This window comes from Alligator mississippiensis, chromosome 1, assembly GCF_030867095.1.
Source record: "Alligator mississippiensis isolate rAllMis1 chromosome 1, rAllMis1, whole genome shotgun sequence".
NCBI classification, from domain to species: domain Eukaryota; kingdom Metazoa; phylum Chordata; order Crocodylia; family Alligatoridae; genus Alligator; species Alligator mississippiensis.
The window spans coordinates 97660724-97685274 of record NC_081824.1 but is presented as its reverse complement, the minus strand read 5'-3'; the positions used below and the strand labels follow the sequence as shown (position 1 = coordinate 97685274).

General features: G+C 44.4%; 1 protein-coding gene and 1 long non-coding RNA gene across 2 annotated transcripts in view; one reads left to right on the top strand and one right to left on the bottom strand.

The window, feature by feature from the left end:
• The window catches only part of LOC132252194 (uncharacterized), a 194636-nt gene that overhangs the window by 15667 nt on the left and 154418 nt on the right, over window positions 1–24551 (bottom strand). The window lies entirely within an intron of this gene.
• LAMA4 (laminin subunit alpha 4) overlaps window positions 1756–24551 on the top strand; it is a 172826-nt gene continuing 150030 nt past the window's right edge. Inside the window, exon 1 of the mRNA XM_006263095.3 lies at window positions 1756–2306. Within this exon, the coding sequence (XP_006263157.2) occupies window positions 2106–2306 (201 nt within the window). The 5' untranslated portion in view covers window positions 1756–2105. The remainder of the gene's footprint in view (window positions 2307–24551) is intronic.

Below are 24551 nucleotides of genomic sequence, written 5' to 3'. Positions count from 1 at the left end.
AGTGTAGACACATTCTGCATTAAATGACCATATGTAGACATGCCCCCGGGAGGGGGAGGGGGGAAGGCTGGAGCTCCCTCTGTTGTGCAGCAGGGGCCCTTTGCAGGACTGCAGGGAACTGAGAGCAAATCTGCTTCCTAATCACCACATGTGTAGACACCTACCCCAAAACCTTTACTCCGGTTTAGCTGACATGAGTAAATTTGGGCTGGAATAAATGCATGTGTACACATGACCAGTATACCAAAAGACTGTCCTTACTGAAAGGGTTTATACTCTAAGTATCTACTATGTTTTTTCTTGTGTTGGTAAGTGAAAATACCATTTTGGGCCTGCCATAAGGTAGAAGTGTCACCACTGCTGGTAAATTCAGAACAGCAGTAGTACTTCATACTACTGTCACTCCCCTGTCCTATTCCTGGAAGTTATTACATTGGGGCAATACAATGCCTTGTATGCTAATACCATATTTTTCCTCCACCAAATAAATGTGTATTATGGCCACTAGAGCTTCTTCCCAGTCCTTATCTGCAAACAGAACAGTAGTCAGAGGCCAGAAGTTGGTCTTGTGTGACTGTAAAAGCTTTGAAATCCAAAAAGCACCTGAAATTATACAAATCTGTATTAACCATTCTCTAAAGTGATAATGTTTTAAGTCATTAGATGGGAGCAAGAAAGAGGCCATCAGCCTCAAGGTCAATTTCTGCCTCAAGTGAATTAGTACAACTGTGTTATTAACCACTGAAAAAAACAGGTGGCAATGTATGTGGCACTGATCCTTTAACTGAGGTGTTGCACACACATATAATATCCTGACTTCATCCCAAAACCTTGGAAAGGTTACTTACTCTAATGTTGTCTTCATGAGATTACAGTCAGAATCTAAGGTCAGCAGTGAGCAGTATATTCAGCATGCTTTCACACACTGCAAGCCTTGTTACCACAGCCTCACAAAGCATCTCTTGAAAAGAAATACAAGATATCCTTTGTAAATAAAAGTTCGTGCATTTCAGTAATGAAGTCATTTTCCAAAATTGCAGTGAATGATATTCTTTTTCACAAGCTGACATGAAGCTGTGGTGGAGCTGAGAAGGATTTGAATGAAGAATACTAGACTGTACTGTTTCAGTCCCTTTTTATAGCTTGTTCTCTCTCACAAATGTAAAATCTTGATGAACAGAAGCCTATCAAACCCCATTACCACTTGGGATATTCTGAATCTCGTTCTTCTCCACCCGAACAGCCCGCCCCGCCTATTTCTGTTCCCCTCTTCTCTCCCCCCAAGGAGAGGCATCCAGCAGGTTTTATATATATTTTATGTATATATATTTTATGTATTTATATATATATATATATATATGTGTGTGTGTGTGTATGTATATATTTTATATATATGTATATGTATGTATTTTATGTATATGTACAGTATGTGTATATATATATATATATATGTATGTATGTACTATATATATATATATATATATATATAAATTTGTCACCTTCCTGTCTTTGACTAAAGACACTGGAGGTGCTAAAAAAAAAGAAAAACAATCATGAGAGCTGATTCTCAGACTGGAGCATTCAGATCATGTCCAAACTAACCGGGGTGGGGGGGAGGAGAAAAGGTCTGCCCTCAGTTTTTGAATGGCAAAGTTTGAGTGGGAGGGTCTGGAATCTAAAGGTAAAAAGGGAATGATGTGAGCATATGAAGGAAGCCAGAGCCCTGAATACAGAGTCAGTCTGTATCCTGACAGAATGGAGATAAGGTAGCTGGGGAGCTAGTGGTGCTTTCCTGGAATACAATCTGTGTTTGACACTCTCTGTTTAAGCACTGCCCATCTGTATGTTATTCAGCTGGAGCCTCTAGGGAAAAAGAGAAGCCACAGGCACAGAGAGCGAGCGAGCCAGGAAGCAAAAGCGCTTTTCTTTTTTTCTTTTTAAGCAGAATCTGGTTAGACTGCCTTGTTGTGCCACATCTGGAAACTGAAAGCTGAGAGGAAAGTTAAAATAACTGAGGCACCACTAAACCAAGGGGGGCTGATTGCAGAAGAGGGTAAACAATTACTAAAACGCTAGAAGACCACTGCTGGATGTAAGGGGAGGAAATGGCTTTGATCCCAGCCTGGCCCCTCATTTTTCCTATATTATTTTCCTTGAGATGCTTTTCTTCCAGTCCTGCCTCAAGTGAGAGCAGAGTTTTTCATGTTGACATTGAAGGTAGCTCAGCGGTCAGCAATCAAGAATCCACTGTTATCAGAGGGCAGCAGCAGGCAGTAGCTCCTGGAAGTTTGGTGCCTTTTACTGAGGTACAGTAACTTCATTCTGTCTCTAGAGTCTGAGATTTCTCTTTTCATGTGTTTGTGTTGAAGTTCGCATCTGGATAAAGTTAGTTTAATAATTTGAATCTTGCCATAATACTGTGGAGATATTTTCTGTGGGGGGTGAATGGGGGGACATTGCATTAGAGATGGAAAGATACAGTTCAGACTTCAAAACATATGTGCGCCCTGCCTGCTGTGAATAGACAGCTGCTGCACTATAAAGTGGTACTAGCTTAGCACGTCTCGGACTTTCCTGCCAGCTTAACTAAATAGGCCTGTCCAAACAAAGTTCTTTTACAAGGGTTAATTGTCACAACACTTTATTTACTTTGTATCATCACTAGAATTTGAATTCATTTGAATATCCGGAAGGAATTTTTATTATTGTTGTTAGCAAAACTTGGGTAGAGAAATTTGTGCTTTTGCTCCTTACAGAATATCCACCTCTAGAAAGTGAGGTTCCTTTTGTGGTTTAAATTTGGGATAATAAATCAAGCAATGCTTAGGAAACTGCCTGCAGAGAAAACACCTGCAAAGAATTTCAGCCTTGCAGAGTACTATATTGAAATTAGTAGTGGCAAACAAAATTGAGAAGCTCCTAAAGTTACATTGTTGTGGTAAGTCGTCTTGTAATTTTTGTTGTGTTTTAGGGTTAATTTTCATTTCTGTCTTCAATAAAGTTGCATCTGAGCTAGCTTCTTTCAAAAAATAAACGCACTGCCTAAGATGGTTATAAATTACTCCAGGGTAATCTGCAAGGGAAAAATCCTGCAGTGTCTTATGTGTGGGAGCTGCAAAATAGGAAGCAAATTAAGTTATGTAAGGTCATGGGAAGGGAAAGAGTTATTGTCCTAGCCTAGCATCAGAAAATTAGATGAGATTACCATAGTGTCTGTATCACTTTTATGACACCATTGTTTTCTGTCATGAAGCCACATGCTTTTGCCATGAGCTGATTATTGATAATAGCCATAAAAACAATAAAAGACATTCTGGAGAAAATCTTCTGAGACAACAGGCTCGATATAAAGCTGCTTTTTTAAAGACCTAAAACTCGCCCACGTGTTAGTGTTTCCAAACAGCTGAGGAATCTTAGGAGAGGCCTGACCAGTCTACCAGTTACATGGTGTGTAACATGACCTATGTGAGAAAGTGTTGAACCTAAACATTTTTCAGCTTAATATCTAGGCACTGGGGAGCTAGTATGGGCTTGGATACAATCCATGAAGTGGGAAGTGCAACTCCTGTCCACTGGCTTAGAATTAGCCACTGGGAAACAGTATCTCCACCTGTTGCTTACAAAATGGAAAGACCCTGAATGAAATCCCTGATTTAAGAGATGAATGGATTTTGTAACTGAATTTCACAGGATAGTGGACATAAGCTTGTAACAGCTAAAACACCTAGCCTTTTTGGATATAAAAATTGAACGATTCCACAAAGTTAGGTTGTATATGGTACCTTTGATGTATTGGATATATTTACCCTAGGAAGGTGCATAGCAATATTTTGGACACTGCTCAGATAGGACACCCACTCTCCATTCATTGGTGAAGACATTCCTTCATTCCTGCAAATTCTTCATTTGTTTTGTTTAATTTAATCTTTAAAAAGTTAATGTTTGCACTAATACCTGATCCAGCACTCATAGAAAGCAATGGCACTCACCTGAGTGCACATTTACTCAGACCCTAAGCACTGAATCCTACTACCTGCTACAATACTGCAGGCCCTGTCTGCAGAACTACTGAGGTTTCACGGTAAAGAAGTGACATCTATATTTCAGACTTCTGCACCATGGAGGGACATTCTCTGTGGCCTTTAGACCCCAGGTTTGTGGTAGCTGCCAGTGCAGCCAGGAACAAAACGTCCTTACAGGGAGTGCACGTGGATCTGACACGCATCCGCAACCAATCACTATTGTGATAGCATTGGTTGGTAGCAGAGGAGAGGCTATTCCAGGGGCAGGCAATTATTTGGGGTGGAGGGCCGCTTACTGAGTTTTGGCAAGCCATCAAGGGCCACATGACAGGCAGCCAGGAGCAGATAAATATTAATTTTCTAAATTTTTTAGGGACCCCATGGGCCGGCTAGAATGGCCTGGTGGGCCGCATCTGGCCTGCAGGCTGCATTTTGCCCACCCCTGGGCTATTCCAATCCTAAGACTGAAGTAATAGCACCAGAGCAGCGATCTTTCCACTCTGCAGCCAAAATGGAAAGAGCTCCTCCCTGTAGTCCTCCCAGACTTTCCCAGCACTCATCCCAACTGCTCAGGCTGAGACCCAAAAACAGAACTGGTTCCTACGGCAGCATTTTAAAGCCAGCCATTTTTTGAGTTTGAGTTCTTTATCCATAGATTTGGAGTGAATCACAGTAAAAATGCCCTTACACAGCACTGCTTGATTCTACTCCTTAGTATAAACATTGGCTCAGGCCTACAGCTCTCTCCAGCAGACAGAGACTGTTAGTCATGCTGAATAGTGCCAAATTACATAGAGGTTGGGTTTGTGAGGGAGAGTTATAGAACCACAAAATCTTTGCATGTAATGGTTTATGGTGGACCTTGGTGCCAGGTAACCACAAAGTTAACACACCATTATAGAGCTTGAATGCAGATCAAAAATGCAGAGTATTCAGGACATTTCACTATGTGGTGTTAAAGCTATGCAGAACTTGCCACACATAAATCATTCTCATTTAGATAGTGCCTTGGGTAGTAGACAAAATTTGAAATATAGTTGACTGGAGCTTGTAAAAAAATTGGTGGGCTTCACACTGCCATTATCTGCTTAAATTCTGCTGAGACTATAATACTGTGAACCTATGGAAGAACAGAAAGAAAGCTGAATGACACGGGAGATGCAGAGGAGCATGCCTATGAGTGCTCCTCAGCTTCTCACCTCTTCCTTTGCCAGTTAACCCTAAGGTGAATGGGAAAATCGGTTTAGAGAAATTCAGAACGAGCCTGAGTTTTAGCCTTGCTGTGTATTCGATTTGACTTCAACTCTCTTTATGGTTGTGGAAAACAAATATCAAATATCCTTGTAATGTCATGTTAATCTATTGTATCCCAGTAACTAGACAAATTCTTGAGACATTTGACTTGGCCCTGCATAACAACTTGATTTAAAAACTAGAATTGTATAAAATTAGCATAGCACACATTAAAAACTGGCAACTGGTAGGACCCAAAATGAGGTATAATGACTAAACAGCGTGTTTTTAGTGGGATCAGGGTCTGGCCCTATGCTCTTCGCCACTTTTTCAATAATGTGGACAAAACCATAAAATTGTTACTAATATATGTTTGCAAATGACTGTTTGAGGAAGCAGCAGTAGTGAGGAGGTTCTGACTCACTTGGAAACCTGGGCGTGGGTGAATAATATGTGTTTTCATATAACTAAGTGTAAGGTTGTATATCTTGAAGCAAAGATTGTAGACCACGCTTATGGAATGGGGCCTTCCACCCAAGAAAACAAAGACTGAGAAAGACTTGGTAGTCATGGTAGGTCATCAGCTGAATGTGAGCATCCAGGATAATGCTGTAGTCCAGGGGTAGGTAACCCCAGGCACGGGTGCCAGAATGTGGCACTCAAGGGCATTTTGCTTGGCACATGTGCCTCTGGGTGGATGGCAAGGAATGGGCCGGGGCTACATGGCAACAGGTTTGGGCCCCTCGTGGCTTCTCCATCATCCACCCCTGGCACAAAAACATCTTACAAGTTGAAGTTGTGGGTGTTTTCGGCACTCTGTCCAAAAATGTTACTGACCATCGCTCTAGTCAAAAGGGCTGGTGTGATTTTGGATGTCTAAACAGAAAACCTCAAGTAAGAATTGGGAAGTTCTAGGTGCATACAAGCATTCACCACATCCGGTCTACATTCATGCAGCTTATTCTAAGTCACATGAATGTAGATCGGGACTGGCATGTACAACTGTTCACAGGTTCCAGAAGCTGTAAGGGGAAACAAGAGTATGTAACTCAGAGTATGGTAGGATCAGGGGGGGCCTAGCACGTCCCCAGAGAGGCTGGGGTCCAGTGGGGGATGGCAAGATCATGGAGGCTGGCAGGTCTGTGGGGTGCTTTGGTGGGTCTGTGAGGAACTGTTGTCCTGAGAGTGGGAGAGGGTTGGGGAGGGGCCAAAAATAGCCCGGTGAGGGGTCGGAGGGGGCGGGTAGTAAGAGCCCAGCCCCAGGACTAGGATGAAGAGCTGGGCTTTCCTATCTCTGGGGCTGTGCTCTAGACAATTACAGGCATTTGATATATTAGGTTAATCCAGTCTTAATCTAAATGAGTTTCCCTGAGGAGGCATAGCTATCTATCCACTCAATCTAAAAAATGGTGTACCTGATCTAAATTAATTCATCTGAGGAGGTGAACTAACTTAAATTGGGTACACTATTTTTTGCCCAATTTAACCTCCCTGGATGCTTGTAGGAACCCAGAAGCCCATACCCTGCTCCATGTGGGCCCTACTAAAAACACACTGTTTCTTCATTTTGGGATCTTGTCAGTTAGCCAGTTTTAATGTGCTATGCTAATTTAGTACCAATCTAATTTCTTAATCAAGATGTTGTGCAGGGTCAAGTTAAATGTCTCAAAAATATCTAGTTACCTTCTGTTACCTTTGTATTTGGCACTATAGCAATTTGTTACTGCCATATTTGGTCAAACTCTGGAATCTACTCTCCAAGACAAATGTGAATAAATTGAAGAAAAGAAGAAGAGTCAAGGAAATGGTTAAAGATAGAGAAATATTGCTTTATAGTAAGAGCTTCCAGAAGCCCTACTATCTCAGCATTCACAAGCCGTGCCTGGTACCTCAAGGTACATAGAAAAAACATAAAGCTGTATCTATGGCCAAATCGTCAAATCTCTGCAAATCTCTCCAAATCAAATCAGAGGCTTTGTGTGTCACTGATTCTCCAAACTGGAATTGCATCTTCAGATTCAGATTCAGCGAAACTGAATCAGGACAGTGATCCGAATCAGCAAATCGAATCAATGTCCCCTGAATCAGGCCAAATCTGAATCCAAATCAAACACTTCCCGCTTCACACACCCCTAATGCACTGTAATTACAGTGCGTCAGAGCAGACTTGATCAATCAAGTCTCCTGGAGTGTGATAATTACCATGCTCCAGCAGCCTCCTGTGTCTCATGTATCAGTGTCCCCATGCTTAAAAATGGCAGTGAGAGCGCTTGAACTAAAGCTCATTGAATGAGCTCTAGTTCAAGTGCCCCCACTGCCATTTTTAACCATGGGAACACCGATACACTGCATTGCTTTAATTAGAGTAGCTCTCGGAGCCGTTCTAATTAAAGCGCTGCCCACCCCCGCACGGAGCACATGTAAAAGTGTTCTTAGAGTTTAGGCACCATAGTTTAGACACCATATCCACCTCAGATCTGGATTGCAGCAGAGCTTAGTTAGGAATCAGGCCTGTGGTGGATCAGGTTGGGATGGTTCCATATATGAATGGTTAAAGAAGCTAGGGGATTTGCAAGAACTTTGCAGTCCAAAAACAGGTGCTAAGTGAATTTTTACACCAAGTGAGCTTCATAGGGATTGTTTTTTCCCTCTGTGTAAATTGCATTTAGGCCTTAGGCCCTTAGATTCCTTGGCTCAAGGATGAGGTAGAAGGGAAAAGGATCCAGGTGTGTGTGATGTGGGGAAAGAGTGAGCAAGATGTACTGGGCCAAATTCCTTCCTTCTGTGACTCTATTAAATGAATTGAGTTAGGACCAGGGGCAATATTTTTGTGCCAAGCCTAAAAAATAGAAACTATTTTACTGGGAAAGCTCCACTTAGAGATGGAAGCAAGCCTCAATCTTTGGCAGCTGAATTTCAAACCTCAGTGCTTAAGAGTGATTATGGTTTGGACACTTACAAAAACCTGAAATCATTTGCAAAACTCCAACCTTGGTCAAAGGGCAGATTTCATATGTTAATCTGGGGGAGTTCCACTTTTGGTGGGGTGGGGTTGGGCACTAATCTCTAATTTTGGAACTAAAGGTGTCAAGATGGGAACTCAGGACCAAATTTTTTTAAAAGAGAATTAGTTACAAATGTGTAACAAAAGCCTACAGGGATCATATGGCAGAATTTGGAAATGTAAACTGCCAAGCAGATTGCTTTTTGGGTCTGTGGTTCTAATTTTCAGTAACAGGCAGTTTTCACTGATATTTTTCGCTGTACGTTTCACTCAAATGCCTAAAATAATTAGTATAATTAATAAGCTAAAATAGATAAAAACAGAACTTGGATGATAGTTTAAATGCCAGAGATCATGGATAATGATCCACCATTTCAATGAAAACTGTAGTCATTTATACCAAGGCAATACAAGTGAAAACTGCTACCAATCCAGAATCAGTATGGGCTATACAAGGTGAAAGACAATTTTGAACAGGACCCAATACTGTTGCGGAAATCAGTGAACAAAGGATTAACAGAAGCGATCTCTAAGAAAGGATTGGAAGACTTGGTGTTTGGCTACTTGACAGGGAAGGAAAGGGAGCGGTGCCAATCATAGGAGCTAGCACAAAAAAAGGTCTCAAGCTAATAGTGGGAAAGAGAAATGAATGAACCAGTAAAAGAAACTGGGAGAAGCAAGGGGAAAGGGTCAGAAAATGACAGCAGAGGTTGGGGCAAGAGTGAGATTATGTGGGCCTTCAAGATACAACAAGGAGACTGAAATTTCAGCAGTACAGCAGGAAGCCAGCTAAGGGGTTGAGAGAGAATGTGATACTATTGAAATTACAGGAAAGAAGATTTACACAGTGGTAGCACTGAAAGGGGTAGGCATGCAATGTGAGTGGGGTCTTGTCAGGAAGAGTTGTCAAGGAAAAAGGAGTTAATTTTGATCATAAAACACAAAAAGCAAAGGCCATTTCTTTGGCAAAAGTTGTCCTGACTACTACAGCCTGCACCTTAAACCACTGATAAAATGAGGTTTTTGACAGTAATGCAGTCTCACATCTGACTTACAACAGTAACCTTCGGTCTATGGTTTTCAAGAGTGATTAGTGATATTTTGGCTGCTTTCATTCAGAGGACCACTAGGAGACATTTTAAAAGTTCTAATGTTTCTAAAGCAAGGTGCAAAAATAGTCAGAAGTCAATGGAAACAGGGCCTAAGGCACCTCAAGTTTAGCATCCAAAAATAAAGGCACTCAAACTTATTTGTCATTTAAAAATGGGGACCTCAAAGTAACCAGAAGTGCCATTTCTCCCAATAAGAACAGGCATGAAAAATCCTACACAAATGGTTTTGGCATGAATACAGTTTGATTCTTCCATTTTGTAACATTCAAGTTGAAAGAGACCAGTATTAGAAAGACCTTAAAAACACACACACAAAAAAGGCAGAAGACCATCCCTTCCAGCTAAGCCAAAAAGGGTTTTATCTTGACAAAGATCTTTATATTTTAAACTAATGGAAGCAACTTCTCCTTCTGCAAAAAGCACATCTTTTAATGAACTTATTACAGACCCTTAAGGTTACATTAGGTTAACAACCAACATGGTCAATTTGAACTTTTTGCTGCTGTTTATTCCTAGCAAGACAGGGTTATGTTCTGAGAAATGTCTATTAGCAATGAGGAAGTTTAACTGCAGATGTTTGTGATCTGGCTTAAGCTTCTCATCAAAGTTTTAATAAAAATCAGCTGCCAGGAGTTATGCGGTCAGCCCCAAACTCCTCAAACCATGAGAAGCTGAAATGAATGGAAATAAAGGACCAAGCAAATAGTGAGAAAAGTTGTATGCTTTTGAGTTCAGACACAGAAAGGAGAGTCTGTGAGCATCAAGACAATATCAATTAAAGTCTACTGCAGTCTTTTTCCAGGAAAGAGCCAAGAAAGCATCCCAATTTTTTCAAAGGCGCAAGAGTCAATAAAAGCAATTTAACATCTACTCTTATTCAGAGGCCTGGGAAAAGCAATAAAAGGAATTAAAGGTCCAGTTTTATTAATGGGCATGGGAAGCAATAACAGGTTCAGCATCTAAAGGAGCAGGCTATGCCCTGATTTTAAATAGTGCCAAGCATCCATAGCTGCCATCAAGCTCTCATTTGGTGCTCTGCAGCAGTGAGTAACTTTTATCTGAGGCTAGTAATTCTTTATCTGAGGGATAGGATGGTGGAGATGGGTTCAGATTTGGTTCTGGATCTTTATTCAAACAGTCTCACATGTTAGGAACATGCCAGGTGTGAATTTCAAGTTAGATTCAGATCCCAGTTTCTGTATAAGCACTACTCAGATATAGAGATGGTTGCTTAGATCCAGTCCTCATTTTTGGTTGCTTAGATCCAGTCCTCAGTCCAGATTCCTCATTTTTGTTGATAAATGACAACCAAAAAAAACCCTTGAAATCAGGATTCCTCTATTTAGCAGTGTGAATTGTTTTCTCAGGGAAGAATGCAGTAACCTTGATCTACTTTTGATGTTCATATTTATTTAGAAACATGCAATGCTTCAGATATGTCTTTTCCCAAAACAAACACTCTGGTGGTCTGTTTTTTCTGAAAACACACTTAAAAACAGTGCCAGCAGCTGAACATTTGTGAGCTTCTCAGATCCCACATTTGAGTTTTACAAGAACAAAGGCGGCAGGGAAGAACGTTTGGGTGTAGAAGTAGATTTAATTCCACATTTACAAAGTGTTAGACATGGTGAGAAATCATTGTAAAAGGCCAACCCTATGGAAATCCAAGTTACCAGGCTTTGTTGTTGTGTGAATGGGGTTTTTTTGTTTGATTTTTTAAAGAATAAAATGTTAGTTCCAGTTTCTTTCAATAATTTAGTTAGCAAAATAAATCTAGGTAAGATGTATAGGTTGTGAATCATCATCCTTGCAGAAATATTGAAGTCATTTGCAAAACTCCAAAAATGAACTTTCCTGGTATTTCTCATTGGTGTCAGATGGCAAATGAGTCAAATAGAAACAGCAGCTGGCCTGACTTGCTGTCCCAGGACATCTGCTGTTTCCCTGGAGCCTAGATCCAAGATGTCATGGAAGGATTACCGAGACTCATCTGGCCCTCCAGCTACTACCACATGCTGCTCATCCATATGGGAACCCATGACACTGCCAGAGGTCACCGTGAGCAGTTCAAGAGTAACTACAGGGATCTGGGAGCAAGGGTGAAGGGGACAAGGCACAGGTCGTGTTCTCCTCAATCCTTCTGCTCATGGGGAAGGGCCCAGGCAGAAGTGGACGCATCCTGTAGATCAATGCATGGCTATGCAGGGGCTGTCACCAGCAGGGATTCAGCTCCTTCAACCCTGGGAAGAAGGATTGCTAGGAAGTTATGGGATCCACCTGATGAAAAGAGGGAAGAGCATCTTCACAGACAGGCTCACTAACCTAGTGAGAAGGGTTTTAAACTAGGTTCCCGGGGGGATGGAGACCAAAGCCCTGAGGTAAGAGGGAACCAGGAGACCTGAAGGAAGCACAAGGAGGAGGTGGCAACATGGGAGGCCTCTTCATTCTTTCAAGGAATCCATTTCTAAGCATTTGAGAAGAAAGTGATCAGTAACAGTGAGCATGAATTCACCAAGGGCAAGTCATGCTTGACCAACCTGATTGCCTTCTATGAAGAGATTCATAGATTCACAGACACTAGGGCTGGAAGGGACCTCATAAGATCATCAGGTCCAAGCCCCTGCCCAAAGGGCAGGAAGTCAGCTAGGGTCAAAGGATCCCAGCAAGATAAGCATCCAAATGTTTCTTAAAAGTGTCCAGAGTAGGTGCTTTCACCACCTCTGGGGGAAGTCTGTTCCAGGTCTTGGGATCTCGGACAGTAAAAATGTTTTTTCCTTATATCCAAACTAAAACGGTCTTGCAGGAGTTTGTGACTGTTGGACTTTGTCATCCCTTGGGGTGCTCTGGTGAACAGGCATTCCCCCAGATCCTGATGCACACCCCTTATGTATTTATAGGCTGTAACGAAGTCACCCTTGAGCCTGCACTTCTCCAGCCTAAAGATTCCCATGGCTCGCAGCCTCTCTTCATAAGACCTATTCTCTTGTCCTCTGATCATGAGCATGGCTCTCCTCTGGACTCTTTCAATTTTCTCCACATCCTTACTGAATTCTGGAGCCCAGAATTGGATGCAACACTCCAGCTGAGGCCTCACCAAGACCAAGTACAGCAGGAGAATGGCATCCTGGGTCATGCTTGAGATGCATCTGTAGATGCAAGCCAGAGTTTTGTTCGCTTTGCCAGCTGCGGTATCGAATTGGTGGTTCATGTTCATCTTGTGGTCAGTCATGACCCCCAAGTCTCTTTCGGTTGTGGTGCTAGCAAGCATAGCATTGTCAAGACTATAAGTGTGATGTGGGGATTTTTTCCCCGAGGTGGAGCACCTAGCATTTCTCTGTATTGAACGCCATCAAGTTTTCATCTGCCCACCTTGCAAGCCTATTGAGGATGGCCTGGATCACCAACCTATCCTCAAGTGTGGACATTCTTCCCTAAAGTTTGGTGTTGACAGCAAACTTGGCCAGTTTGCTTCTGACACCAGAGTCCAGATCATTTATAAAGACATTAAAGAGCACAGGTCTGAGAAAGGAGCCTTGTGGGACACCACTGGTCACCGAGTGCCACGTTGATTCGATTCTGTCAACTACCACTCTCTGGATCTGAACTTGGAGGCAGTTCCCCAGCCATCGGACTGTAGTTTAGTCAAGGCCAGAGTTGCACAGTTTTTCCATAGGGCATTGTGGGACACCAGGTCAAAGGCTTTTTTAAAGTCCAAATATATGATATCAATCTCTTCCCTTTTGTCCAGGTGATAGGTCACTTGGTCATAGAAGGAAATGAGATTGGTCAGGTCCGACCTACCCACAACAAACCTGTGCTGGCTATCCCTCAGATGGTTGTCTTATGTTAGCCTGTGAAGAATGGTTTCATTGATAATTTTTTGCAAGATCTTTCCAAGGATTGAGGTCAAACTGATTGGTTTGTAGTTTCACGGATCTTCTATCCTCTCTTTCTTGAAGATAGGCACCACATTGGCCTTCTTCCAGTCTTCAGGTACTTGGCCTGAGCTCCACGAGTTCTCAAATATCCTTGCCAGTGGCCACGCTATCATGTCTGCCAGTTCCTTTAGCACTCTTGAGTGCAATCTATCCAGACCAGCTGATTTGTGGGTGTCTAGCTTCTAAAGGTGCTCCCTCACAAGTTCTGTGCCAATGGTAGGCATATATTCACCCTCACCCTGGTCATCCTGCATCATGGTAGGCAGGGAGGACCGTTTGGGCTAGTGAAAAACTGATGCAAAGTAATCATTAAGAAGATTTGCTTTTTCCTGGGTGTCAATTGTCAGCTGCCCCAATTGGCTTATCAGGGATCCATTGTTGCCTTTCTTTTTCTTCCAAACCCCCACATATCTGAAGAAGGACTTTTTACTGTCTTTGATTCGTGTAGCCAGTTTGAGTTTGGTTGCAGCCTTGGCTTTCCTAGTTCGCTTCCTACAGGTGCAGAACAGTACAGAATACTCCTCTTTCCTGTCTTCCATCCTTTATAAGCCTCTCTTTCTAGATGTAGGAAGTCTATGAGTTCCCCACTGAGCCAAGGGGGAGGGGGAGGCTCACCAGCAGGGTCACCAGCAGATGAGGGGGAGCCCTTTTACTGCCTTTCCTATGGGTTACAATGGAATTCCCTTGAGCTTCTAGGATTGCTTCCTTAAGGAGCAAACAGTCATCATGAACTCCCCTCTCTGTCAAATCATAGCCTCTCAGGGCTTCAAGAACAAGCCTCCTGAGCTTATGAAAGTCAGCTTTCCTAAAGTCGAGGACTACTGCATTGCTAGCTGACTTGCCAGCTTTGTGATGGACAGTGAAAGTGATCAACTTATGATCACTGTAACCCAGCTTCCCTTCGATTCTTAGGTTGCTGATTAGACCATTCCCTTTGGCCAGTACTAGGTCCAGCAGTGCCTAATCTCTTGTTAGCCCATAAACTTCTTGAGACAGGCAGAGCTCATCCACACATATGAGAAAGCTTTGGGACCGATCAGATTTGGATGAGTGATCTTCCCGTGAGATGTCCGGGTTGTTGAAGTCTCCCATGACAACCATGCACCAAGAGCGTGCAGCCTCAGCCAGTTCCCTGGCGAATTCTGATAACTGACTCTGCTGTGGGGAAAGCAGTGGATGTGATATATCTCAAATTTAGCAAGGCTTTTGATACAGTCTCCCACAGCATCCTTGCAAGCAAGCTAAGGAAGTATGGGTTGGATGAATGGACTGTAAAGTGGAAAGAAAGCTAGCTGGATCCTGATTTTCCTGATAAAAAAATCACAAATTCTCTGATTAAAAACCCCAAATCCATTATTAAAATGGAAGGCCACTATAAAGGTGTCAGATGAACACAACGTTTTCTTAATATATTTACAATTTTAAAGCAATGTGGAAAACTACCAGTGCCTCAGTCACTATAGTAAAATAAATTCTAAGTACCTATAAATTTTGATGTTTGATTTTGAGTTTTTTATCATGGAAAATCAGAGCTTCCCCTTCACTCACAGAATGCAGGCCCCACACTCCCAAACTACAGCCCCCTGGCCTTGCCAGTGCTGCTCACCCCCCACTCACAGCCCCCTGGCCCTGCTGATGCCCTTCACTTCCCACCCCCCGCCCAGCCTTGCTGGTGCCCCTAAACCCCCCTCAACTCCCTGTCCCCCCAGCCCTGCTGGAGGGCTATGGGATCAGGAACCTAGGTCTGCAGCCCCCTGCCCCCCACTCCCCCCCACCCCCCAAAGCAGCACCCAAGCTCCAGCTGCCACCCGCAGGAGGTGGTGGCTGCTACAGTAGAGCAGAGCACAGAGCCCAGCTCCCCAACCCTGCTGTCTGCCTGCTGTAGGCTCAGGTGGGGTGGGGGCAGTTCCCTGCCTCTGCACACACTCTCAGGGAGGACAGCTGGACCTGTTCCCCCTAGATCTTTGCATGGGACGGGGGCAAAGCCACACAGAGAAGCTCCTTGCCACTGCAAGCTTCATGCTGCCCTGGCAAGGCATCCCCTGCCTGCACGGCAGCAGCAAGGGGCACAACCCCATGCTGATGCCTCCCCAGAGAAGCACAGAGCTTGGAGCTGCAAGAAGCTTCCCCACACAGCCCCACTCTGTCCTGCAGTGCTGGGTTGCACATGCCGGGCTGTGGAGACCCTGGAGAAGGGCAGCAAGGTGAGGAGCCCAAGCCCGCAGCAGGCAGCTTGCATCCGCCCCCACCCCACACACAGATATGGGGGGTATGGGTCTCCCCTGCCCCCCCTAGGAGTGCAAGCAGTGGTGGGGAGCTGACCCTACCCACCGCCCCCTGGAGAAGAAGCCCAGGACCCTGTCCTGCTCCCTGCTGAGGTCCTGCAGTCATGCATTCTGGCTCTAGACCCCAAGCCCCATGTGCCCCGCAGCTGGGCAGCAACCCCAGCCTCAGCCCCAGCCTTGCCCAACTCCCTCCCTCCCTATGGGGGCTTCATTCTGGGTCCCATTTACCTGCAGGAGCTGCTCTCCAGACTGCCTGGCAGCCATGTGTATATATATACACATGGCACTCCCTGCCTGACTGCCCTCCTTGTGCTCCCCCCTCCCCCCCCCCCCGGCTCCTTGCAGGCTGGAACTCTACCAGCCTGCAGAATGCTCTTTGGAAAAATGCAAAATCTAGGGGTTTCTCCAATAAATTAAAAAATCTGCATTTTCTTCAAATAAAGGGGGAAATCCATGCTTTTCTCCATTTTTCCAAGGGAAATGGAAAACCCAGATCTCTGATCATCAGGTTCAATGGATAGTAATCAATGGCTTGAGGCTTAGTCAGCAGCCAATATCAAATGGAGTGCCCCATGGTTTGGTCTTGGGGCTGATTTTGTTCAATACCTTCATTAACGACCTGGAAGATGGGATGGATTGCACCCTCAGCAAGTTTGCAAATGACACTGTAGGACATATGCTGGAGGATAGTGCTATGATTCAGAGTGACCTAAACAAATTGGAAGATTGGGCCAAAAGAAATCTCATGAGGTTCAATAAAGACAAGTATAAAGTCTTGCACTTAGGACAGAATAATCCCATGCACTGCTACAGGGTTGGGACCAAGTGGCTAAGTGGGGTTGCAGTGGACAGTAAGCTAGATATGAAATCAACAGCATGCCTTTGTTGCCAAGAAGGCTAACAGCATACTGGGCTGCATTAGTAGGCATGTTGCCAGCAGATCAACGGAAGTAATTATTCCTCTCTATTGGACATTGATGAGGACAAATCTGGAGTACTGCATCCAGTTTTGGGCCACCACCATAGAAAGCATATGAACAAGTTGGAGAGAGTCCAGCAGAGAACATCAAATGGTTAGGAGGCTGGGGCACATAACTTCTGAGGAGAGGCTAAAGAAACTGGGTTTCTTTAGTCTGCAAAAGAGAAGACTGAGAAGGGATTTGATAACAGCCTTTAACTACCTGAAAGCAGTTCCAAAGAAGATGGAGCTAGACTGTTCCCAGTGGTGGGAGATAACAGAACAAGGAGCAGCAGGGGAAATTTAGGTTGGATATTAGGTAAAGCTTTCTCACTAGGAAGGTGTCCAACACTGGAATGGGTTACCTACAGAGGTGGTGGAACCTCCATCCTTGGAGGTTTCTAAGGCCCAGTTCAGCAAAAGCCTGGGTGGAATGATGTAGTTAGGACTGGTCCTGCTTTGAGCAGGGGGTTGGATTAGATGACCTCCTGAGGTCCCTTCCAACCCTAATTTTTTATGATTCCATGACTCTCTCAGCACTGTCTGAATAGATGTGCCATTGCTCCTCCTAGGCAATTAGTTTTAAAGTTTGGGTGGAGCAGGAATCAAAGGGAGGTGCAACTGCACCACTACATGTATCCTGGATCCACCCCTAGAAACAAGCCCTGCCTAAGGAGTTCTCTCTCAGTCTGCAGAGAACTCCATGGGTGTTAACAACCTTCTCTCCTTTTGGCCTTGATGTTCCGCTTTTCAAATTATCCTTTCTTCTGCAATTTTGCTGTCTGATAGCCATTCCTGGTAATGTCTCTTCTATTTAACAGCCCTGAAGACTGTTTTTAGCTCTAACAAAAAACTTGAACTCAGGTGGGATTATATTAACTCAGGTGTAGAAATGACTGACAGTGAAATACTGGAGGTCCTGTCAAGACTCTTAGGAAGGATAAACTTTATTTAATGAACAAGAGACATACATTTAACTATAAAAACTGCAGGACTAATTATGGGGTCTTTTGACTATTTTGACTATTCTTTGCCTCACTTGTTGTGGGGGTTTTTTTAACTTCATAGGTAATCTAGCAAATTAGTGCACATTCCAATAGTTATATTTGTTTTTGCTTTCATCTTAGACTGAATAATTTAGTACTATTATCCCCCTCAGTAAAGCAATCAGTTTCTCTTTAACTGGAAAAAAAATGTGTTGTGTTTTATATTTGATGATGTGCCAGACCATTTGCACCCCCTTTTCAAAATCCTAGATCCGCCCATGTTCATCTCAGACAGAAAAGGATCTCTGTTTCCATCAGCTTCCCCAAACAGTTTGTAGAATCCATAGTCTGTACTGGGAAAAATCCTGGCTGTGGGAAGAAGGAGCAGGCTGGCCTATTTGTTGTGCAGAGAATGGTGGGCATAGGCCCACCAAGAGAACGATAATCCTCCATCAGGGAGTCAAAAGGCAAATGTGTGTTTTGTTCACTACCGATCTGAACTATGTCATTTACAGAAAACCGCATAACTTAAATCAATTCCACCTTGGGCTTTTTGAATGTCTATACCTAGCCTCAGAGAAGCAAAGTTCTGGAATGGCCTTCTGCACAAGGGAGTGCTAGACAAGGAATCTAAATTGTTTCAAGATGGAGTTTAATTAAGTTCATGGAAGCGGCGGTATGATAGGACAGGGTTGATCCTTTAGCATGTAAGTGAAGTTTGTGAAATGAAACTTTGAGGGTTGAGTTCATTGGCCTCCCTAACAGGGAGTTGAAAGAAAACTTGATCACTGTCTCAGCTGCTTGCATGTGAGGAAGGTACCTGGTGGCACGGGACTTCTTGATTTTGCCAATGAGGAGAGAAGAATTTGGTGGTACAGAATGAAGCTAGAGAAAGTGGTTTAACTCAGGGTGAATCCACGTTCCTGCAGGGGCAGGGATGGAACTGCCATATCTCAGGTTTCTTGAGGCGACTTTGTGCTCTTGAGGATATCCCAACTACATGGTTGGGATAGACTTGCACAAGCTTTCAAATCCAAAGCATTCTTCATCAGGATAATTCAGCATATGTGCTTCAGTTTAGATTATAGGGAGTTCTACCATTTGTGTGTATAAGGAAGGAAGCCCAGGCCAGATCATTGTCACAGGCCTTTCTAGATTAGATTTCCTTCCTGTTTCAGCCTCCTTCCTCTTGAGCTTTTATTATGTTTGCAATACTTGTTGTACCATATTACATTATATTAATGCCAGCCTCAGGGCTTCTGCTGTTGCTGGTAGGGAATAGAAAGGGTTGGGGGGGGTTTCTTTCCCCTTAAATGTGTTGCTTTTTTTTCACCTTCCTCTTAAGCTCCAGTTATTGGGCACTTGTGGTAGTGAGAAACCTCTCAGCTGTTTGGCTGGTTGATCTTGCTCACATGCTCAGAGTTAAACTAATAACCAATTTGGTGGTGAGGAAGGAATTTTCACTTGGTTCAAACTGACCAGTACCATATGTTTTCTGTTTGTCTATTTGGTATTGTTTTGGTTGGGGGGAGGGAGAAAATTGGGGGTCTTTTTGGTTAGGGTTTTTTTTTTGGCAGGGGGGGTGTTGTTTTTTTTGCTTTCTTCTGTAAGCTAACACATGGTTCACTTGGTGGGATCATCTAGGCCTATTTTTCTTTACAAAGTCCCTGAATTTCCCTGAAATTCTAAAAAGATAGGTTACAGAAATATATTTTTAGTCCCTGACAATAATGGTCATGCTCCAGCATTACCTTTTCTGTGTGTAATTCTTTTCCATGGGCACAATAATACCTGCTGTAGATGTTAGTTGAGTTTTTGAGCCTTTTAGTAATTTTATTTTCCAATGGGGAATTCACAGGTGGATTGTAATGTTATAAGGTTTGTAATGTTATATATATTGTGAGATTATATAGTTTTAGGTCCTGTTTGTTCTGTGGAAAATGTGACTGGAGCATACATTTCATTTAATAGTTTAAAAAAAAATCCAAGGAGGATGATGCAAAATTTCTTACATATTTCTTATAGTGTATCCAAGGGGAACACGTCTAACATATTTTTTTAAAAGGTAAATTGACTGTTTTTGCTGCCAAACAGCAGTATTTCTATTTTAACATGACATGTCTATTTCAATGAATTAGGGATTTATTAACTATAGAATAAATACGTTAGTAGAAGGCTGGTATTAAATTACAATCATTAGCTAGCTTGCAGCCAGATAAAATATTTTATCCCATTGACATTGTGGGAAAGAATGCCTTTTAAGCTAAGGCTTTGTCTTTCCCACTGTATATGGAAAAAATGACTGTGCACTTCTATGGAGAACGCCTAGCCGAGAAATGTTTATATTGGATCCAACCCCATCTCTAAATCAGGGTCCATTGCTCAAAGGTATTTTGTTTCCCATTTGAATTGGGGAAAGGGCAACAGCCTGGAAATATTTGTGACAGGAAAGATTTTTCAAACTTAAATACAATTATTTGATCAGAGTACTTTGTTCTATGTCAACCCATTACGGTTTTTTTTTTTACTTTCACTTCTTTATAAAACTTAGACCTATTCTGGCACAACAAAGATCTATGTAAAAGAAACTTGCTCAAGGCATAGAAGTCATAGATGTTTAGAGATTTTTGTCTCTACTGTTCTACCCTTCCTCCAGCCTCCAGTTTGTTTGTTTTACTGAGTCCTACCCATGTGTGAACAGTTCTATCTGTGCTGTTACATGTAGCTCTTTTAAGCAACAGAGGGAGATTGAGATAATTCTTGTCTGTTACTCACTTGTCCGTAGGATTCCGAATAGCAGCAGTAAAGCTGCCCGTGACCTTTTTAGTTTTATTTTTAATAAATCTGCAGATGCAGTGGCATTCTATGTCGAGTCTCAGGAAGACCAAGTTTTCTAAATATACAGAAGCAAAATTGGCTTTTTAATGCTGAATGAAAGAATCAGCTCTATAAACATGGCCTCTTGAATGACAAAGGGTGCATCTACATGAGACACTTACTGCGCAGTAGGCCAATAATACTGTCCAGTAGTGGGCCAGTCAAAAAAATGTGCCAATAAACTACTGTGTAGTGTTATTATGCGACTGCGCAGTTACTGTCACAAAAAAAACATGCACTGGCAGTAGCATACCGATGGCGAGGTGGGGGGGGGGGGGCCATGCCCCCGAGCACCAGCCTGGTGGGGGCACCAGCTGGGCCCTCCAGCGGGTACTTGGTCCCCCGGTGACACTTCTGGTTTCGGCAGTGCTGGTGTTTCTGGACTTGGTGATTGGCTGCCAGGGGACCTCCTCCCCAGCCCACTCAGCAATTGGCCGTGGACAGGGGGGGGTGTGCGCGAAAATGCAAGTATTGCCCCCAGGTGCCGGAGACCCAGGGTACATCACTGTGCTCTGGTGCTACTCAGGGTAAATATAGTTACTATACTTTCAGTTAGTACTTCATTAAGGAAGTATTAAACTAATTGTGCAGTAATTACAGCGCATTAATGAACGTGTAGACCAGGGGCAGGCAATTATTTCGGGCAGAGGGCTGCTTACCCAATTTTAGCAAGCTGTTGTGGGCCGCATGGGTAGCCCCACCCCTTGACAGGTGCTCCTCCTCCTGGTCACCATCTTGGGACCAATGTTCCAATGTCTTGGGACCAATGTCCCAGGGCCAGCACTGGTGAGCCCAAAGCGGGGTGCAGGCTGGCAGGGGTCTGTGGAGCCGGGCTGGGCTGCACCAACAGGGAGAGTGGGGAGCTAGCCCAGCTCCATAGAGCCCCTGCTGGCTGGGGCCCAGTGCTCCTGACACGCTGCTCTGGGCCCCACCGGCACTGGCCCTGGGACACCGGTGCGGGCCCCGTGTTTCTGCTGGCTCCTGTGCCCACTCATACCCAGTGCCCCCCAGCCCCACAGTAAGTGCAGGGGGCAGCACACAGCCCCAACCCCCTGCTCACTGGCAGGGAAAAAGCTGGTGCTGAGCACAGGGAAAAGCGGCTCCTCGTCTACCCCGTGGCTGGTGCTCCCTGCGGCAGGTGCTCGCAGCCCATGTGGGGCTGTCTGGAGCAGGCACAGGCAGCCCCATGTGGGCTGCAAGCAGCTGCAGTGCAGGGCTCTGGCCACAGGGCAAGCAAAGGATCTCTTTTCCCCCCCTGTGCTCAGCTTTCCCCCGGGCTCCCTCCCTGCCCAGGGTCCTCCCCCCCACCCTTCCCCCTTACCTGAGGTCCCAGCCGGGGCAGCCACGTGGTCCCAGGCCAGAAACTCTGCCTAGGGCTTCTGGCTGGGTGGGGTGGGGCCAGGCAGGTCCTGCTGTTATAGGAGTCCACCAGGCTTCCCCTGGGTCCTACTGCCTTTGGTTCCTGTAATTTTTTACAGGAACCAAGGGCAGATAAATACTGATTTTCTAAATTTTTTAGGGGCCCCACGGGCCAGATAGAACGGCCTCACAGGCCATATTTTGCCCACCCCTGCTGTAGACACACCCACAGAGAACTACCCATTAGCAAAGAGTAAGTAATCAAGTGAAACTTGCAAACAGTCTTGTTATGGTTGCAAATCAGGCCCTATTCTGTTTTAATGTAAGTCAACAAGAGAATTTGTATAGTCTTTGGGAGGAGCTGGGGTCTGAGAAGTTTTATAATATATCCGATTAAGACTCCTATCCTAATGTTATCAATAAAAGTGCATCTTCTGAATTTTCAGATGGCTGAGCTAAGGAAATTTATTTCCTGCAATTTATTTGTAATGAATATAAATCCTTAACAGTTTTCTTCAGAGAAAAAACAGTCTCATCTTTCCACTAGAAAAATCACACCTACGGACATATGTTTTAGCCTCTCAAATGAGCACTTACTATTGCATAGGTAAGAAAGATAAATCAAATGCACAAGACAAGGCAGAGGTACACTTTACAGACTGACTGAATGAGAGATGTGGCTTTTATGAGCCACAGTTCACTTCATGTGATGGACAGGATCCTCCTGCAGATATCTTAGAATTTATCAGGTTTAGGTTTGTGTCCTTTTACACCTAGGAACTACCCATCCTCTAGCAGGACAAGATGGGGCCTTCCAAAGACAAATGCACAAATTCTTTAGGCATTAACATTGCTAAGAAGGATGTGAGGTGTTTAGTAGATTACAGACGCAGCATGAGTTAGCAATGCAATGCAGCAATGCGATGCAGTTGCAAAAAAGATAAATGCAAATTGAGGCTGCATTAACAGTAGTAGTAGAAATAGGTGATAATGCCACTCTACTCAGCATAGTTTAGACCTCAGCTGAGCTACAGTGTGAAGTTCCAGGCTTTCCAGGCTTTGCCTTTTTAGAAGGAGGTGGAGAAAGCAGTGAGGATCCAGAGGCGAGCAACAAAGGGGCAGGAATGTGAGCCATATGAGAAAAGATTGAAAGAACTAGACATGTTTAGTTTGGAGAAAGGGGGACATGGTAGAAGTTTTCAAATATTTGAAAGGCTGCCATAGAGAAGAGAGAGAACAACTATTCTTCCTTGCCACAGACAGCAAGACACGTAGCAGTGAGCTTAAACTTCTGCAAAACAGATTTAGATTAAGTCTCGGTACAGTACTTCCTAACTGTAAGAAAAGTAGGACAATGGAACTAGCTGCCTGAGAAAGCTGTGGAATCGCCTTCATTAGAGGTTTTCAGAAAGAAGCTGGATAAACTTTTCTCTAAGATAGCTTCAGAATAATACAGCTTCTATTTGTGCAGGGTGTTGGACTAGATCATTGGTATTCAACCCATGGCTCACAGAGTCGTATCATCTGGCCTACACAGCTCCCCACAAGGTCCAGAAATTTGGCAGTGGGGGAGCAGCGGCAGTGTTGATTGGCCATGTTAAATAACTATGCCATCGCTCCCTCACTGCCACATTTCTGGACTCATGAAAAGCCCTGCAGGCAGGATGATATGGCCACAAGCACTGGCTCATGCTGGAACTTGGGGTTGCACTGCAGCCAGATCCGACATACAGGTTTAGGCCAGTGCATGGCATCACTCCATGGCTGCATCCAGCAGGAACAGGAACATGCTGGTACATCAGATCACACCCATGAGCTGACCCCTCCCAAAACCATGTCCCTGAACTGACCCCACACACAGACCCTGGCCCATGGACAGGTCCCATGCCATTCGGCTGGATAGGTTGAGCCCTACTGAACTAGATGGCCCATGACGTCCCTTCCAACTGTATGATTCTGTGGCCACACACAGACCCTTATTTCTACAAGTAAAAATTTTGCTGAATTTTTTGCTAGTAGAAAAATAGGCCAGGAGCTACAGCATACATGCTTTCTAGCTGCCTGATGGGAGGGCTACACAAGCAAGCTCTCCAGCCAGTGGGCACTAAAAATCTGCACCTTGGGCCATCCCTGCCCTTAATTGGGAGCCCATTAGTTGACAGTCTGCCCTCTCCCTTGCCTGGGAAAGGGGCAGGCTGTCAGGTAACAGACAGCTCGGAGAAAGTTACATCCCTGGGAGAACAAACCCCCATCCTGCGAAACAGCTGATTAATGTGTGTGAGGGGCCATTCTTCCATGGTAGAAACACTTTTGGTTCCACTCACAGGAGAATAACCCTCCCCACTGTTCCTTGCTCTCCTCCAGGCCAACCCAGAGCAATGCAGGGGAAAGGGGGGGGCCATTCTGCAGAAAGGTAAGGCTTCCTGAGTTCAGGGAGCCTTGCAGCCACATAATAACTGTGTCCCACCAATCCTCACACCTCCTGGTAGAACCAGAGGACTGTACTGAGTGGTTGGGGGCTCCCAGGAAAGTTCCCACCACAGAAGAATGGTCCCTGCTGCCCGGGGCAATGCATAGTGGGTGCACGTGGATGTACGTGCACTCCCCAGCGTGGTGGTGCACTCCCTACAAAAAGGCACCGCCAACATTGTCAGCGGTTTCTGAAGGCGATCACTGCTTGCCATCCCACCACTGACATTGCCACTGACACCGCCGGCAGCATCTGCAGGCAGTCAGCCATCCCCACTGGCCACTGCCGATGCTGCCTGCAGCGTCTG